This window comes from Podarcis gaigeae (genome assembly GCF_964106915.1).
Source record: "Podarcis gaigeae genome assembly, chromosome: 14".
In the NCBI taxonomy this organism is placed as follows: Eukaryota; Metazoa; Chordata; class Lepidosauria; order Squamata; family Lacertidae; genus Podarcis; species Podarcis gaigeae.
Window position 1 is genome coordinate 12989683 of NC_139690.1, and position 18496 is coordinate 13008178.

Consider the following 18496-nt stretch of genomic DNA (forward strand, 5'->3'; position numbering starts at 1 on the left):
GGGCAGCTGGGGGGCCAGTCAAACAACCTCCATGGGTCACTTCTGGCCCATGGGCCTTAGGTTGCTGACCCCTGTGCTAGCATGGTGGCCATTACAAAGTTTCCAACCAACTTTCACTCAGAGTGGACTCATTGAAATGAATGGACCCAAGTTAGTCATGCCATTGGGTCTACTCTGAGTAATACTTGGTTGGCTGCAACCCCATGCCTCTTTCTCATGCCATATTGGGCTGTTAACCCACATGTAGCAAGGTGCCTCCTTTTTTAACCAAGCAAAATCCTACCAACATAGATCTCCTCTTCCTTGAATCTTGCAGAGCCCCATTTCCTTCATGCCATTGAATACGGGAACTTTGTGTATTTCTTCTTTCGAGAGATTGCCGTGGAACATAATAACTTAGGCAAGGTAAGAGTAAATACAGCTGTTTGTTATGATAAGCTACAAAGTCTCAGGGTGATTTGTAGCAGGCTGAAAATATGCTTGCTATGGAGTGGCTCACAGTCGTTTCTGTTCAACGACTGGTTTTGAAAATAATAAGCTGGCACTTCTCATACTTCTAATTGCTGAAGGAGGTGGTGGAATTTGTGTTCCCCACCCCCCAACCCAACCCAACCCCCAGTCTCACAGCTTTGTTCTCTAGAGCTGGACTTCATCTGTAAAGAGGTTCACCCTGTCAGTGAAAATCCAAATTGGCCTTCTCCCTACCCAAACACTTGGAACACAATTGCTTGGAAAATTAACCTGTGAATCAAATGAACCTCCTGCTCTTATTTTAGTGCTGCAACTTGAGGTACACAGATGTAGACAAGACCAGGATTTATAATTAGTTGCCCCTATAAACTGGTCGGCAACGAGATTTGCTGGATGACTAATTTGACGTGGCAGGGCAAATCTCAAAAAGACCTGGGGCTCATCTACATCCCGTTTCTGAGCTGGGCAATTGGAGAGATGGGTAGTATGGGGCTAGGTTTGACCCAAGGTTTTCATAGTTGCTGAGCCCTGATCAAAACATGGGGACGCGGGTGGCGCTGTGGGTAAATCCTCAGCGCCTAGGGCTTGTCGATCGCATGGTCGGCGGTTCGAATCCCCGCAGCGGGGTGAGCTCCCACCTGCGGTCCCAGCTCCTGCCCACCTAGCAGTTCGAAAGCACCCCTAAAGTGCAAGTAGATAAATAGGTACCGCTTTCTAGCGGGAAGGTAAACGGCGCTTCCATGTGCTGCGCTGGTGCCGACTCGCCAAAGCAGCTTCGTCACGCTGGCCACGTGACCCAGAAGTGCCTCTTAAGTGAGATGGGCGCACAACCCTAGAGTCGGACACGACTGGCCCGTACGGGCAGGGTACCTTTAATCAAAACATGGCTTCCTTTTTCTGTGGTGGGAATGAGAAATCATAGATCTGGTGGCATCTGTCTCTGGCCCTCAAGACTCTGAAGCCCACTCCTTCCCACACGACACCTTCATGCCTTCCATGAGTGTTTTCACCTCGCTGGAATGTAACCTTGAACTCTGATAATTCCTCTTGTTTGCAAGGATAGAGGGTAGAAAATGTGTGTAGAAACTAGCCTGTTGTACAATGGTTAAGAAAAGCAAGGTGGGGAAAGTCTGGAGAAGCTTGCATGGCAAGTATTATATAAATATTGAAAGTAAACCTCCAGGTTGGACAACAGGCATGCATTATGCATTGGGCTGCCTTTAGAGACCATTTGGAAACCGCAGCTGGTGCAGAATTCAACAGCCAAATTGCTGACCAGAGAAGGGCAGTCTGAACACATAACGCCAGCTCTGGCACAACTGCCTGTCAGGTTTTTTCCAGGTTTTGACCAACAAAGCCTTGTGCAGTTCAAGACTCCAGTACTTCAAGGTCCACTCTTCCCACCTGAACTGACCTGGGCTTTGCATTCATCATCTGAGGCCCTTCTTCATGTGTCCCTTCCATAGGAGGTTCTGGGGGGGGGGGCAAAATGAGCCTTTTCAGTGGTTGCCTCTCCCCCCCCACACACACTTCTGCAATGCCCTCCCCAAGGAGGCACTTCTAGTGCCATCTTTATCCATTTTTAGATGCCAGGCAAATACTTTTCTCTTTAGCTGGAATGCTGGACCTTAATCTGATGGGTGGCATTGTGGTCCATTGCCTAAGTCCTGCCTTTTATTTGTTTAATTGTGTGTCCTTACATTTTTGTTGTATGTTCTTGATTCCCCCCCCCCCATTATTTTTATTTGATTTTACAAATATGAATTTATAACCATACCAAATAGACATCCATGTAAAGAGATCACTCTGAATCTCGGGACTCCCCCCCCCCTCCCCAATCCCCTCTATGGGTCCTATTGTCAACATTTTCATCTTGATTCATTTTAAAATAAGTTGCTTTGGGTCACCACTGCCCAGTGGAGTTGGCATAGGAAACCTACAAGCAGTTCCTTTCCTTTTACCAAAGTTGCTATTATAACAGTGGTTTTCCAGACGGATTAGTTGCCAGCCTGATTTTCTTCCTTTCCTATTGCCCCCCCACGCAAGGCTGTGTACTCCCGTGTAGCTCGCATATGCAAAAATGACATGGGTGGCTCTCAGAGGGTGCTGGAGAAGCACTGGACGTCATTCCTAAAAGCCCGTCTCAACTGTTCCGTCCCCGGGGATTCGTTTTTCTACTTTGACGTGCTCCAGTCGATCACGGACATAATAGAAATCAACGGAGCCCCTACTGTTGTCGGCGTATTCACTACGCAGCTTAACAGGTAAGAGATGAGCGACCCGGCGTCAAAAAGAGAGGGAGGTTCTCTGGTTCACTGCCGACGCTTAATCCGTCGCTGCTTTGTCGCCTGGCTTCCCTGCAACTTCTTCTGCTGTGTGTCTTTTACAGCATCCCCGGCTCAGCGGTGTGTGCCTTTAGCATGGAGGACATTGAGAAAGTCTTCAAAGGAAGATTTAAGGAACAAAAGACTCCAGATTCTGTTTGGACAGCTGTACCTGAAGACAAAGTACCAAGGCCAAGGTAAAGGAAATAAAAGGATGATAATCTGTTATCAGAATGTTGTTGTCATGGCCCCATCTGTACAGCTGCTTTGGAATCAGTGAAGAACACATTGGCCCATCCGTGTGCCTCTGGCTGGGAATTGTGAGCTGCTTTGAGCTCAAAATGGTTGATGGAAAAGCAGCATACAAATAACAGATCAAATCAGTGTTTATGTTTAATTTCAAACTGCAGCTTGCGCATGGCAAGGAGGCAAGGCCTCTGTCTTGCATGCAGAAGTACCTAGGTTCAATCACTGAAATGTCCAGTTAGGACTGGAAGGGACCCTTTCCTGAAACCTTGTGAAACAGCAGCCAGTTAGGGTGGACAGTGCTGAGATAGATGACCCAATGGTCTGACTTAGGGGTAAGACAGCTTCTTGTGTTCTTATATTCCGATCACAAATGGCTCAACTAAAAAATTTGTTTGCCCGCCATGTTCCTCCTGGAAAACCCGTAGTTTAGTGCTGAATCAGAACAAAAAGCAACCGGGTTTTCTGATAGCAGATTGCCATTTATTCTGATTTAGTGCAAAAGAGCAGGTTTTCTGGGGGCAAAGGCAAAACAGCTGAAACCCAAGCTTAGAAAGCAGGAAATGGCTCAATATATATAAAAGGCAAACACTGAGACGCGTGTGGAAAGTGAGACATGCATTAATTAAAGTACAAATACAGAGATTTTTGAAAGACTTGTTGGAGTAGGAAGTTCTTCAGTAGGCAATGAGAAGATAATAGAGATTGCACCTGTCTGATATTTAATGGAAGAACATTTCCCCCACCTGCCCAGATGTTGAGAATGAGTCAGGAGTGGGGAATCAAAGGCTTGGAACCTCAGCATGCTACAAATAAACCTTCCTAAAAATGTGCAAAACCCCCAAATATAGACAGAAATTCAGATGACTCCCTCACCATGAACATGGAGTAACAAAGCAATTGGCCAGCCTTGTGCTGAGCGATTGTCCCAAATGGTCCCAAAGTAGCAGTTTTCGTTTGGACTCCAAATTCATTTTGCCTTGGGTGTTCGCGCTGCTCCTTCAGAATTCTGCCCCTTCCCTTCACTTTAAAAAAAAAAAATGGGAAAAAAATGTTGCTTTCCTTTCAGACCTGGGTGCTGTGCAAAACACGGCCTAGCAGAGGCTTACAAAACCTCCATTGATTTCCCAGATGAAACCCTCTCTTTCATCAAATCCCACCCTTTGATGGATTCCGCCGTTCCCTCCGTCATTGAGGAGCCTTGGTTTACAAAGACAAGGGTCAGGTAAGGAAGGAGGCCTTGTTGCGACATGAGGCTCAGCCGCTGCACATCTGAAACATAATACTATGCCAGCCACACCGGGCAGGACTTTGGGGAGATCAGGTTTTCCTACATGGGACTGATTAAGGCCTCATCTGCGCTATACATTTAAAGCAGTGCCATGCCACAGTCATGGCTTCCTCAAAGAATCCCAGGAACTGTAGTTTGTTAATGCTGCTGACAGTTTTTAGGATACCCCCTGTCCCCCTTACAGAGCTGCTGTTTTCACAGTGGTTTAACAGTCAGTCCCTCTTCCCAGGGAACTCTGCAATTTGTAGATCTGTTGTTGAGGGTTTCCATGTGCCCTCTTATTTTTCCAGGACACGTCCTCTTTTCCACGGGTAGAATCATCACAGCGATCCATAGTTAAAAGTAAGGCAAAGGTAAAGGGACCCCTGACCATTAGGTCCAGTTGTGACCGACTCTGGGGTTGCGGCGCTCATCTCGCTTTATTGGCCGAGGGAGCCGGAGTACAGCTTCCGGGTCATGTGGCCAGCATGACTAAGCCGCTTCTGGTGAACCAGAGCAGTGCATGGAAACGCTGTTTACCTTCCCGCCGGGAAGTATTTATCTACTTGCACTTTGACGTGCTTTCGAACTGCTAGGTTGGCAGGAGCTGGGACAGAGCAACGGGAGCTCATCCTTCTGATTGGCAAGTCCTAGGCTCTGTGGTTTAACCCACAGCGCCACCCGCGTCCCTTATAGTTAAAAGTAGAAGTCTTCAAATGTGTCCTCTTTTTTGCTCTTCAAAATATGCCAACCCTACATCATGTTCCAGTCATTTTTGCCTCTGTCCCCACCACTGGTATGTGCCACCCACAAAAGCTTGCCCCAAAGGGTGATGCATTCCTCAGGCTAAAAAAAGCTCTTCTCTGATTTAAACAAGCAAATACTTACACACTTCTTTGGATCTAACCAGAGGTTGTGCAGTATGGGAGAGCTGGTTCTCGCATGTGTCACGAAGAGCAGGACTGTGTGTGATAAGCAACCCATGGCTGGCCATGCGCAGGGCAGAGTGCACATGTCTGGCACAATGTTGTGCTCTGCTTTCCTGCCCCTTCGGCCAATGATGTGAAGCCCGGGGTTGCGGTGGGAGGGCAGGAGATGCAAAATGCAGTGTTGTCAGACGTGGGATCTTTATCTTATTTACCGTTTCTTCTATATGGCTTTGTATTTCCAAACAGATAAAAATCTCAATGTGTTTTGCAACCCAGCTCCAAGCATCTGACATAACATTGCAAAATACAGGAAAACCCCCAAAACCTTACAAATGAAGGTCAAATAATGGAGAATAGACATTTAAGATGGCATGATTAACAGGAAAACAAAATGAGCATTGTTACAGAATTGGTTTTGTTAGATTTTCTATACAAAAATGCCATAAAATTCCATCAGAGAGCATCATTAGCAACTGAACAAAATAAGAGGCTGCTGTGCCCCTCCACTCCAGTAACCTCTCCCAAGTACATTCTTGAAAACGTTCCACATGCAAACCTCACTCTTAAGCATTCCCAGGAACCATGCAGATAACACAGCCAATCCCCAGCCAAATATTTGTTGCAAAGCAAACATCTGGTCTAGAAAAAACGCCTGGCAGCATTAAGCGTGATTTACACTCGGCTCTTCACCCACCTCCATCTAAGATGTAATAACTTCATATAAACAGCAACATAGCTACGAGGTTCTCCCCCTCCTCATATCATCCTCACAACCCTATGATGGAAGTTAGGTTGATTGACAGGGACTGGCCCAAGGTCTCCTAGTGAGCTTCGTGGCTGAGTAGGGGCTTGAACCCTTGAACCACTAGCACCACACTGGCTCAAATTGCCCTGCATTGTTTCTGAGTGAATCATTCCAACCGCAACCCATTGGCTTTGGTGGAGAAAGGAAACACAGCACAACCCTAGATATACCTACTCAGAGGCAAGTTCCACTGAGTTCAAGGAATGTCACATCAGCAGAGCACTTATTCTAGTCCCACTTGAACGGGTATCAGGTTTTTTGTCATTGACACACTAGCAAATTGGCCACCAAGCTGTGGGGGATGTCTATGAAAGCATGAGCTAGCATGAGTGGGATTTGATGACAGTTGCCAAAACCATAAATGGTTCTCCAAAACCACTTTGGAGAATGAGTCTGAGTCTTTGCCTGTCACTCAGTTGTGTTTCCAGACAGTGACTATTCCGGTTGTTACTCAACTGTTCACAACACTTGGCCTGTTAAACATAGCATTCCTTCCCTCTCATTCCTTAGTGCAAGGATGGGAAAACCTTTGCCCCTCCAGATGTCTCAGGACTGCAACTCCCTACATTCCCAGCCATAGGGCCATTGGGAGCTAAAAGCATCCCCCAAAGTGTTGATTGAAAACAGCATAGATAGATAAGAGATGATTGTATAATTCAGTGTTGTTAGCTTGTGCTACGAAGGGACAGATGCCTCCCCAAACCAGGCAAAAGCAGTGGTACTTCCGTATTCAGGATCTAGGAGGAACAAATCTTTGGGGTCTTTAATGTGGAGGAATTATTATACAGGAGATCTTGGTCTTGACAGGTATCGGTTGACAGCGATCGCAGTGGACCACTCTGCCGGCCCGTATCAAAACTACACAGTCATCTTTGTTGGCTCTGAAGCTGGAATGGTACTTAAAATCTTGGCAAAGACCAAACCTTCTTCTTTGAATGACAGCGTGTTACTGGAAGAGATTGATGCATACAATCATGCAAAGTAGGTATACTTTTACAAGAACTGCTCGGTGACATTGTACAGTGTCTGTCTCGTTTGAGTCACTTGCTGCTTTGCCACCTGATTTAAATGTGTTTCCCACCTCACCTCCTTGTCTGATGCTTTCCCAGCGCTTAGGGGAATGTTTATTTGAGCAACATCTGAAAATATTTGTGTGCTTGCCTTGCATTCTAATTCCGTGTGCATGCCGCTCTTAAGTCAGAAAAAACTGCCCTATTCCTCAGTGTAGGAGCAGTCCCTTGTTTGCTGACGAACACACCCAAAATACATTGGTTGATACGTACTAGAATAAAAGAAAGAGTACAGGGTCCATCAGAACATTCAATCAGAAAACAACTGAGGGACAGTTTCCCTGTGGAAATTGTAGCGTTTGTCCAAATTGCAGTTGGTAATCATTCCAAGGGATAGCAAGGGATATCAGAGTAAAGGTTTGTATATGGATCAAAGCCTTTTTAACTGGGCCTCTTATGGAGGAAGGGTGGGATATAAACATGGTACTGATGATAATAATGTATGTATGTATGTAATACAAAATAAGTGATCTATATAGTGGCAAAGGGCCCACCAAGCACCATCTTGCCACAGGCTCCCTCCACCCTGTATTAATTTAAGAATCTGTTCTAGCTTCATAAAACAGCAGTTTGCCATATTTTCTCTCCCACCCTTAATTCTATCGAGATCAACCCATATGTCTTCCTAAAAGCTCTGAGGAAATTGGGCTTTTCTTATTCCTGGCATGCAGCTTTTTCATAGATGGATGTAACCCACCTCATAGTAAATTCAGAAGTGATAAACTGGATTAAAGTTTAGCCAAGTTACAGGGAACCAGGCAGAGGGCCTTCTCAGTAGTGGCACCCGCCCTGTGGAACGCCCTCCCACCAGATGTCAAAGAGAACAACAACTACCAGACTTTTAGAAGACATGTGAAGGCAGCCCTGTTTAGGGAAGCTTTTAATGTTTAATAGGTTATTGTATTTTAGTGTTTTGTTGGAAGCCGCCCACAGTGGCTGGGGAAGCCCAGCCAGATGGACGGAGTATAAATAAATAATTATTATTATTATTATTATTATTATTATTATTATTATTATTATTATTATTTATATAAAGGGGGTCAAAAGAAATAACAGCACCCAAATTTCTTGTGTAATTGAACAGGTGTAATGGGGATGGTGAAGAGGACAAGAAGGTCATCTCCCTGCAACTGGACAAAGAGCACCATGCCTTATTTGTTGCATTCTCCAGCTGCGTCATTAGAATTCCGCTCAGCCGCTGTGAGCGCCACGGGTCGTGCAAAAAGTAAGCCCTCTCTGTCCAAACATGCCTATATAATGGAGTGCACCAAGGTTGGGAGGCGGTAAAAAAGGTTAATTTCCTCTCATCGCAGGTCTTGCATTGCGTCTCGAGATCCTTACTGTGGCTGGCTGAACCATGGGAGCTGTGGAAGAGTGAAATCAAGCATGTTGTAAGTAGCAGGATTTTTCATAAATAAACGGCAATGTGTTAGTCAACGCCAGCACCTTTAAATAGGTTTTAATATGCAGCATGGGTCAGGTGCTCTTGAAACAGAAAGTCATTGGCTGAGATGTGCAGAATGGACCTCATAAAATCATCTTAACTACCAACTACCGTATTTTTTGCTCTATAAGACTCACTTTTCCCCTCCTAAAAAGTAAGGGGAAATGTGTGTGCATCTTATGGAGCGAATGCAGGCTGCGCAGCTATCACAGAAGTCAGAACAGCAAGAGGGATCGCTGCTTTCACTGCGCAGTGATCCGTCTTGCTGTTCTGGCTTCTGAGATTCAGAATATTTGTTTTCTTGTTTTTCTCCTTCAAAAACTAGGTGCGTCTTGTGGTCTGGTGCGTCGTATAGAGCGAAAAATACGGTTGTTTCTGGGCTCAATTTATAGAGGGGTTAATAAGCTTGTGAAGCTTTCAACCATCTGGGACCAGGTTGTCTGAAGGGCCGTTTTCACCCATATGAACCAGCTGGACAAATAAAATTTAACTTTGCTCTGTGGCCCATCATTAACTAATATCTGATGGGGTGGTACAAGGTACAGGACCATCTTAGTGATGACAGCCCAGTTGTGGACATTTCTCCCTGGGGGAGTCCCAACATGGGATCAGGGTTGTGTGAGCGTAGGAACATTAGGAGAGCCCTGCTAGATTAGACCAAAGGGTTACCAGTATCCCATTTGACATAGAAGCTAAACTAATGTCTCCGGAAGCAGGACATGAGTGGCAGGGTGGTGGCAATAGACCTCACATTGCAATCACCCAGCAACTGATAATTCATAGGCATGCTTCCTCTGAATCTGGACATGATATTTGTCCAACATGGCCTACATTTCCACTCCCCAATACTGTGATCAGGGGAGCTAGTAAAAGTATAAAAGGTTTTATGGTGCCTCGTTGCCAGGGAAAACAGGGCAGGGAACTATGGGTCAGATTGTGTTGGACAGCTCTGTCGTTAGATAATTTGGGAGGCATAGTGTTAAGCTCTCCTGAGCAAGACCCTTTGGGATGAATAGAAGTCATAAGCCAGGCATAGGCAAACTCAGCCCTCCAGATGTTTTGGGACTACAACTCCCATCATCCCCAGCTAACAGGACCAGTGGTCAAGGATGATGGGAATTGTAGTCCCAAAACATCTGGAGGGGCAAGTTTGCCTATGCCTGTCGTAAGCAGATACAACACCACGTGGTCGTATTCATCTCTGCTTCCCATTCATTTCACTGAGGCCTGCGTAGGAAATCTGCCCTGTGGGTTGGGTATTATTTGGCCGTGGCTATTTAACCTGCTTGAAATTGCAAGAATTATTGTGAAGAAGGCATAGCCATTAAATGGTTGAGATTCCAAGCAGAGGTCACTGAAGACAAAATCTCTTCCCTTCATTGTATATCCAGCGCCCAGCTCCCCTTAGCAGCAGTCTTTCTCAACCTGTGGGTCCCCAGATGTTGGACTACAACTCCCATCACCCCTAGCTAACAAGTCCAGAGCTCAGGGATGATGGAAGTTGTAGTCCAACAACATCTGGGGAGGGACCCACAGGCTGAGAACCGCTGCTTAGCAAATGCTGAATGAACATGTTTTGCGGCTTTTGTGTTTCTTTTGAGAATGACGGTGGCCATTGGTTTCTTCCCCAACTAATGCTGTTAATTGCAGGTTATCTTTGTTTGTTTCATACAACCACAGCATTGGAGGATATGAGCAAGATGTGGAATATGGCAACACCGCACAACTCGGGGATTGCCATGGTAAGCACAAGTCCCAGGGGCCAACTTGAGAATGTGGCATGGTTTGGTTTGCGGGCCACACTCTTGTCGGTGTGGATGTCACAAAAAAATGGCACGGAGCACCCCGCCCCCTTGTAAACCATTTAGCACAAACCTAAGCCACTTGATCTTGGGTGGTGGAACCCCCCCCCTCCCTTGGCCATTTTTCTCCCAGCCTTCATGTATTGTTCATGAAGGTCTAGATGTCAACTTATTAAAACAGGTATTCCCCACCCCTTTTCCTTTTTTTTCTTCTTCCTTTTGGGTGAACCTATTGTGTTTTGTTTTCTGATTTTCAGCTTTGGAAATCTATTTTGCTTTTCCTTTCGGTTACTTTTCACTGATTACGTGTTCCTTTAATTCTTTTAGAAATTTTGCCTACTACAACTACACCAGATTACAAAATATTTGGCGATCCAACATCTGGTTAGTTTTTTTCAATCATTTTTTTCTCCTCCCCCCCAGTTAATGGAACTTTTCTTTCCTTCAGTTCAGCATTTTCAGACAGCCTCGCCCCCCTTTTCTTTTTTACTTTTCTTTTCCTCCTCCCTTTTTCTTTCCTTTGGTGCAGTTGGCAAGACCTCCATATTTTTTGCTTTTCTGCTTTTACTCATCTCTCTTCTGATGGTCAAGGAACAGCCAAAACTTTCTCTCACTCTTAGCACTTTCCACCTTGTGTATCTGCATGCTTAAGAGCTCATTGTTAATTGAGACACATCTTTTATTAAGTGAAAGAGCCTGATTAACATAGATGACATTCTCACTGCACGAAATTTCCACTAAGCTTCTACTCTTTCCCCCTCCACTCAACCATGTCTTCATGAATGCTACCCTAGCAGTTAGATGCCTGGTCCACTTCATCTCCTCCCTTTCCTCCTCCTCCTCCTCCTCCTCCTCCTCCTCCTCCTCCTCCTGTGTCGTCCCGGCTATTTATAAAAAGCAAATGCACATTTCCCCCCTGAAATGTGTATTTCTGAAATGTTGGAAATGTGTTGATATCTTCAAAGGTTTTCAGAAATGCATTTGTGCTAATAGCATCATATCCACTAATAGGTGGCATTTAGCATCAGATCGCTTCAAGTTCTATGTGCTTCTTCCAGAAAAATTACAGAGCAAATGAGGGGAAGGTTTTGCCTTTAATAAGCTGTTGGTAAGAGTGAGAAGGATGGGGGGGGGGGGTTTCCCCCTCCCATTTGTTTGCATCACAGCACTTGTCTTTGAGCTTCCTTTACAGAGGAAACCCAACCATTCTCCAAATAACAGGCAAACTTACAATAAGCTTTTCATGTCTGCAATAATATTTCAATTGCCTACATATGGATTTTCCCCCTCCTAAACTCTGATCCCTCAGCTCTCATGCGGCAAGAGAAATTATACAATAGCTTTCCAAGAGGTGTCTTGGTTTAGGTACTAAAATATAGAGTTCAGTTCCAAAAATCGGTGGTCTGGGATTTTGTGCGTCGTTACTGAAATCTCAGCATCTTACCTGAATAGGAAAAGTAACAACAGTAAGGAAAGTGGTTGTAATATAGGGCACAGTTAGATATGTAAACTTAGAATTAAAAACTGAATATAAAAAGAATTTCCTTGCCTGGATCATTAGGAAAGGGATCAAAGATAAAACTGCTAATATTATGGTTAGGGTTAGGGTTAGGGTTAGGGTTAGAAGAAAAAAAGAAAGAAAGAAACTGCTAATATTACAATGCCTTTTGCACATTGTAATTTACTATGGCATGGCCACAGTTTAATAATAATAATAATAATAATAATAATAATAATAATAATAATTTATTTATACCCCGCCCATCTGGCTGGGTTTCCCCAGCTACTCTGGGCAGCTTCCAACAGAACACTAAAATACAATAACCTATTAAACATTAAAAGCTTCCCTAAACAGGGCTGCCTTCAGATGTTTGGTAGTTATTTTTCTCTTTTACATCTGGTGGGAGGGCGTTCCACAGGGCGGGCGCCACTACCAAGAAGGCCCTCTGCCTGGTTCCCTGAACTTGGCTTCTCGCAGCGAGGGAGCCACCAGAAGGCCCTCGGCGCTGGACCTCAGTGTCTGGGCAGAACGATGGGGATGGAGACGCTCCTTCAGGTGTACTGGACTGAGGCCGTTTAGGGCTTTAAAGGTTTTGGTTCAGTTCTGGTTGCCACACCTCAGGAAGGATATTGTAGAGCTGGAAAAGGTACAGTCCAGATTATCATTTGGGGGCTGAAAGAAAGGTTGCAGCTTACACTGAGTGAGAGGGGTAATATGACCAAACTATGGAGAAAATGTAGAAGGGGAAGTTTTTATTCCGCTCTCAAAATACTATAATGTATGTGTTATACATTAATAATAAAGTCAATATTTTAATGGAGGCCACTTTGAGGTATGCATAGAGTGATATATGTAAAACTATGACAAATAAATGCTAGAACTCAAGACCATCCAATGGTGTGGTAGAATATTCAGACCATTTCTTCACACTGCATAGTTGCCATCTTGGGCAGCTCTAAAAGCAAATTTGACAAATCCATGGAGGCTGAGAGGATTAATGGCTACTAATCATAATCCATATATCGTATGGATTAGAGGCAACACATCTCTGAATAGAAGTTCTTGGAGGACACAAGTGGTAGAGGAACAGCACTTTTCCTACTTTGGCTTCTCATAGACATCTGGTTGGCTACTATGGGAACAGTGTTTGGTCTGATCCAGGAGGGATCTTACTTTTTAGTCCAACATTCAGTTTCCCACCAAGGCTAGCTAGCTGCCCACTGTCTCTGTATGTGGAGGTATTATGTATTATCGTCATTAGCTCTTATACCTGACATAGCTGAGTTGTGGTTTGTCTGTCCACCTGTTCTGTCTGTCCACTCGCTATGCATTCAGACACCTCTTGAGATATCGCTGCCAAACTTAACACAATGATTCCCAAGATAGAGGAGCTGTTTTCCCATCTATGTTTGGCTACTGTTGTGACACCGCTTTACATCAAGATGATGGACTGCAACATTTTGGATGCCTCTTAAGATAGGGTCACCAGATTTTGCATGATGGTGCCTGAGATGCAAAGAGCAGTTGCAGGACTGTTTGTAAAAGAGCTTTCAAACAGCCCTGCACTGTGCTTTGACTGTGTGTTCTTGTTCCCAGAAGGAGAAGAGACATAGCCTTGCCTTGCTGCTCCCAACTATGTTGGACTTTAAAAGCCTTAATTAGCACAACCCCAAGGCCAGATTCTGGTTTATCGTTGCCTGGGTTGGGGCAGGGAAGGGAAGGGCACACAGAGCCCTAGAAAGTGACAGAGTGCATTACCCATTATTAATAATAATAATAATAATAATAATAATAATAATAATAATAATAATTTGTTTCTGAGAATTCTCAAGCAAGACCGGGCCCTTTCAATTGGTGGGCTATATAGGTTTGAAGGGTTGTTGGCATGTCTTTTGGACTTAAGACCTTGTAACCAAATTATGCAACTTGCTTTTGATAATTTAAGGGTGGGGCATAAGGCAGGCTATTTCAAGGGGTTGGTCTGCAGGGCAAGCCTTGAAGGGGGTTAGGACCAGATGATCACCAGACTCCCCTTCCAACTCTACAATTCTGTGATTTGAAAGGTTCCTGGGAGCAGGGGTCTTGTCCATGTTTGGATACAATGGGACACCATTTTGAATCAAGATGGCAGACTGAACCTTTCAGAGCTGCAGCAGTGCTTTGGTTTCCCAGAATTCCTGAGCAGCACAGGAGGGAAATGATCAAGGAGGCAGGTGTCAGAATATGAACCTAAGAAGAGTGTGCTGGATCAAACCAGTGGCCAGCCAGGTTCTTGGGGTAAACCTGCAAGCAGAGCCCAAGCACACTTTCCCCTCCTGCAGTTTCCAGCAACTGATAATTGGAAGTATTACTTCATCCAGCTGTGAAGTCAAGCATAGCTAGTAGCCATTGGTAACCTAATCACAAACTCATTTAATCCTCCTTTAAAGCCATCCAAGATGGAGGCCTCCTGTGGGAGGGAGTTCCACAGTTCAACTTTGTGCTGTGTGAAGTAGTACAGTGGTACCTTGGGTTAAGTACTTAATTCGTTCTGGAGGTCCGTTCTTAACCTGAAACTGTTCTTAACCTGAAGCACCACTTTAGCTAATGGGGCCTCTTGCTGCTGCCACACCGCCGGAGCATGATTTCTGTTCTCATGCTAAAGCAAAGTTCTTAACCCGAGGTACTATTTCTGGGTGAGCGGAATCTGTAACCCGAAGCGTATGTAACCCGAGGTACCGCTGTACTTTCTTTTATCTGTGTCGAATCTCCCAATAGAAGCTTTGAAGCCTCGTTTTCAACAGGGGCATCAGTTCCCTTCTGGTGGTGGTTTTTTTAGCATTTCCATCCCAAATTCCTCCTAAATGGTTAGACTGCTGCTTTTTTCTTTAATTCAAAAGGCAAAATTCCATGTTGGACTTCAATGAGAGCACAATCCAGTACAGAGTACGCTCCTCTGATGTTTCCTTAATTCTATCTGCCAATTACAATTTTTTTCCACATGCTTTTTAATGCTTCTGGAAGTTTGACAGCAGACGATTCTTTGATGCTATTTGCACTTCTGTAATGAAACAAGAATGGTGTTTGATGGATTTTGTTTGTCCGAGAACTAATTCTGGTGGGGAGGGAGGAAAGTCGCAGTTCCCTTGTGTGAAAAATACGCCCTTTCTGCCTGTGCATGAATGGATGGGGGGGGGGATCAGGTTTACTTTTAAATGTTGACATGATTCACTTGATTCCACACTGTCGATTAACAGGGATTTGTAAGTCACGTTCACCAACAGCTTTCCACTACAGATATGCACAGGAGGTTTAGAAATTGACACCACCCCTGATGTCAACATGAATTGTGGCATATGAGCTATAGAATGCTATGAATTCCAAGTTTTGCTTTTGTTCAGTTATATCAAGCTCCTAGCCCTCATGATTACAGACCGATTGTCTGAAAGCTCACACCCAATTCTATGAATCCACCGTAGCTATACAGTAGCTGGTATTGCTGTAGCTTGAAGCACAATCCTTTTTCCTTTTTCCTTTTTACAAGTGAGGGTGAGCCATCCAGAACACCCACACCTGCCATATTCTTCCCAAGGCCCATTAGAAGAGGCCCTGTTGGCACTGCAAGAGTCTGGACCTCATTGATGCCATAACACTAAATGTTACACACTCTAGAAGGTCTGGGAGGAGATCTCAGTGAGACCTTTGCTCAGTCAGCATGACTTTTAAGTCTGTGAGCTCCTTACCTCTCTATGCATACCGTATTTTTTGCTCTATAAGATTCACTTTTTCCCTCCTTAAAAGTAAGGGGGAATGTGTGTGCGTCTTATGGAGCGAATGCAGGCTGCGCAGCTATCCCAGAAGCCAGAAGAGCAAGAGGGATCGCTGCTTTCGCTGCACAGCGATCCCTCTTGTTGTTCTGGCTTCTGAGATTCAGAATATTTTTTTTTCTTGTTTTCCTCCTCCAAAAACTAGGTGCGTCTTATGGTCTGGTGCGCCTTAGAGGGCGAAAAATATGGTATATTGTTTCTAGTCAAAATGTCTTAAACACACACACAGAGTAGTATGGGAAATAAAGTCACGATAAAAGTATTACAAGCATTCCGTACCGTCTTGTCTCAATTCTGCACCCAGAGGATTCTGTGCATAGTATATAAATCTATGCAGAGCTTAGTTTTGCGAAATTGATTCCACCAGCTGGATGCAAAGCAAGACACTCAAGTTTAGAATGAATCCCCCCATCATAAATGTGTTAGGGAAAGGGGACTAGCTCTTCAAATGCCTTTTCTGTGGTGGCTCCCCAAATGTGGAATGCTCTCCCCCCCAGAGAAGCTTGCCTGGCGCCTTCGTTACATATCTTTAAGCGCCAGGCTTTATCTAGGCATTTGGCTAATGAAACAATCGATGACCCTTTAAACTTTGGGGGAGCAGGGGGAGGTTATGTTTTTTTATTATTATTATTATGTTACGTGTTTTTATACTGTAACCTGCCCTGTGATCTTCGGATGAAAGGCAGTATATAAATGTAATAATAATAAATTGACAGGGGAAAAAATCAGAAACCCAGCCTGACACAGACTAAGGCAGCTTCCTCCATTCCTAAATTCTGCTCCCCTCCTCCATTTTCCATCTTCCTTACTGATTTTATTTAAGCACCACAGTCATTGAATAATGGCAATAATTCGCCATACATTTCCTGCCCCTGACTTTAAATCTGATTTTAAAGAGCAAGTCACAGTATAATGCTGTTGTTCCCCGTGCAACTCCTATTAAGCCAATTTTCCAAATACAATTTAGCAGTCATTGTGCAAAGTCACTAACTGTTGAGGGTTTCATATAAAACAAGAAACACGCACACACAGAGAGAGAGACACCATAGAGTGGGGGGCAGGAACTAGAATGCAATGCACATTAATAAAAGCAAAATCTGTTTGCCACCACAGACATGGCGTTACCCTCAACTTCTGTTACCACAGTGGAAAGTATCCCAGTTTTCTCACCCAAAGTGATTGGTTCCTGGAAACCTAAAGTGACTGGCTCCCGGAAATTTGTAGCCCAAGATGACCCAAACACCTCTGATTACTCTGATTCATTATCAGGGGTCCCGAAGGGTAAGGCCTAACCAGGGGTTTTATTACGGTTGAAAGGAAACCTGATAGCTTCAGCAGTTTCAAATTCAAACGCTTGTTCTTATCAAAATGTGCATGCAATATCATCCTTTGTATGTAATAAAAAGGTGTAATTTTGGCTAACAGAGCAGGGAGGAGGGGGGATTTGGGAGACAAGATGAGCAGCAAAACACTATGTTGAACACTTTGTTGAAAACTCCTGCTCATCCTGTTATTCTCACCCCCAGCCAAATTTTGTTGGCATACACATTTTGTTTTGCATACGCATTTATTGCATGCTCAACAGCGCATGTCAGCCGAGCATCAAATCCCATTGAGTTCAATGGAGCTTACTCCCGGAAAAGCGTCCTCCTGTACCACACTGCCTTTTGTGTACTTCCTTATGGGTCTGCGCTATTCCTTTTGGCTGGCCCACAATGTCGAAGTTTTGCTCTCTCGCATAAGGCTCGCCGCAGCATAGCTTTGCAAAAAAGCCTTTGCACGGAGTAACCGCATTAATCCACCACAGCAGAAACGAGAGCATTCTGGCTTTTAACAAAAGACCCTCAAAAACTCTTGCAGCACATGCTTCCTTCCAATTGCTACATCCTTTATCAGCGCTAAGGTGTCTTTCTGTAAGATACACCTCAAAACTGTGGGAGTTTGAGTTTCCTAAATCTCTCCCGCTAAGAAGAACTCCACATGTTAACATCATCACAAACAGTGGGTTAATCTCCATGTAAGAAGAATCATGTACTCCATAAAGGGCAGTGTGGTGCTGCATGGTTGACCGTAGGTGCATAGATCAGGCAGCCGGTGTATATACTGTGACTGTTTGATCTGTGTGCCCATAAGGAAGTGGGGAGGGAGAAATCACTGCAAATAGCAGCTTCTGCATTATGAGGTGTCAGTTGGACACAGATTGGAGAGGCCTCAAAGCACGCTGGACTATTGAGTCCTTTGAGTGATGCTCGCTCTCTCTCTCTCTGCCTAATCCAGCACATAGGATTGTTGTGAAGATAAAAATGGAATAGCCCATTTCATCCTCACAACTGAAAAATAAATGAGAGAGTGTGTGGGGCCCCAGGTCACCAGTGAGCTTCACATCTGAACAGGCCCCTCATCCTCTCATCCAAACTGGCTCGTCCTCTGTTATCTGGATACCCAAACTGGACACCTCATAGCAAATGGCACATATCTGCATGACCCTGTCTTTTCTTTTCTCAAAAAAAGAAAAAAGAAGTCGTAAGTTCTCAAGCAAACCTTTCACATTCAAGTATTCAGCGAAACGTATCAGGTTTCCTTTTGGCCATTGTGGCAGCGCATTCGTAATTTGCTTCAGGTGTTTCTTATCGCTTGGTTGTCCTTTAAAACGAGTCTGCTTTTGCCAGGATTTGCTCACGAGCTCTCTCAGTCACGCTCGGTAGCGTTTTCTGTAGTAAGGCTTTCTCAGCCTTTCCCCTCCTTTTCCCTCTTCTGCACAATGCCATTAAAACCAATAACCCTGAACCTTTCAACTCTCTTCAAAGGCCTTGTCTCTTAACACACAC

At 44.5% G+C, this 18496-nt stretch overlaps 1 protein-coding gene across 25 annotated transcripts in view; it reads left to right on the plus strand.

Moving 5' to 3' along the window:
• The window catches only part of SEMA6D (semaphorin 6D), a 415862-nt gene that overhangs the window by 390302 nt on the left and 7064 nt on the right, over positions 1 to 18496 (plus strand). For 5 of the 25 annotated variants that reach the window (XM_083712528.1, XM_083712529.1, XM_083712530.1 and 2 more), the window contains 10 exons: positions 317 to 405; positions 2518 to 2735; positions 2861 to 2992; positions 4111 to 4266; positions 6853 to 7026; positions 8200 to 8340; positions 8429 to 8506; positions 10210 to 10301; positions 10689 to 10745; positions 16782 to 16949. In XM_083712528.1, coding sequence (XP_083568654.1) covers positions 317 to 405; positions 2518 to 2735; positions 2861 to 2992; positions 4111 to 4266; positions 6853 to 7026; positions 8200 to 8340; positions 8429 to 8506; positions 10210 to 10301; positions 10689 to 10745; positions 16782 to 16949 — 1305 coding nt within the window. The remainder of the gene's footprint in view (positions 1 to 316; positions 406 to 2517; positions 2736 to 2860; positions 2993 to 4110; positions 4267 to 6852; positions 7027 to 8199; positions 8341 to 8428; positions 8507 to 10209; positions 10302 to 10688; positions 10746 to 16781; positions 16950 to 18496) is intronic. The other 20 variants (XM_083712510.1, XM_083712520.1, XM_083712532.1 and 17 more) reach the window with 7 other exon arrangements.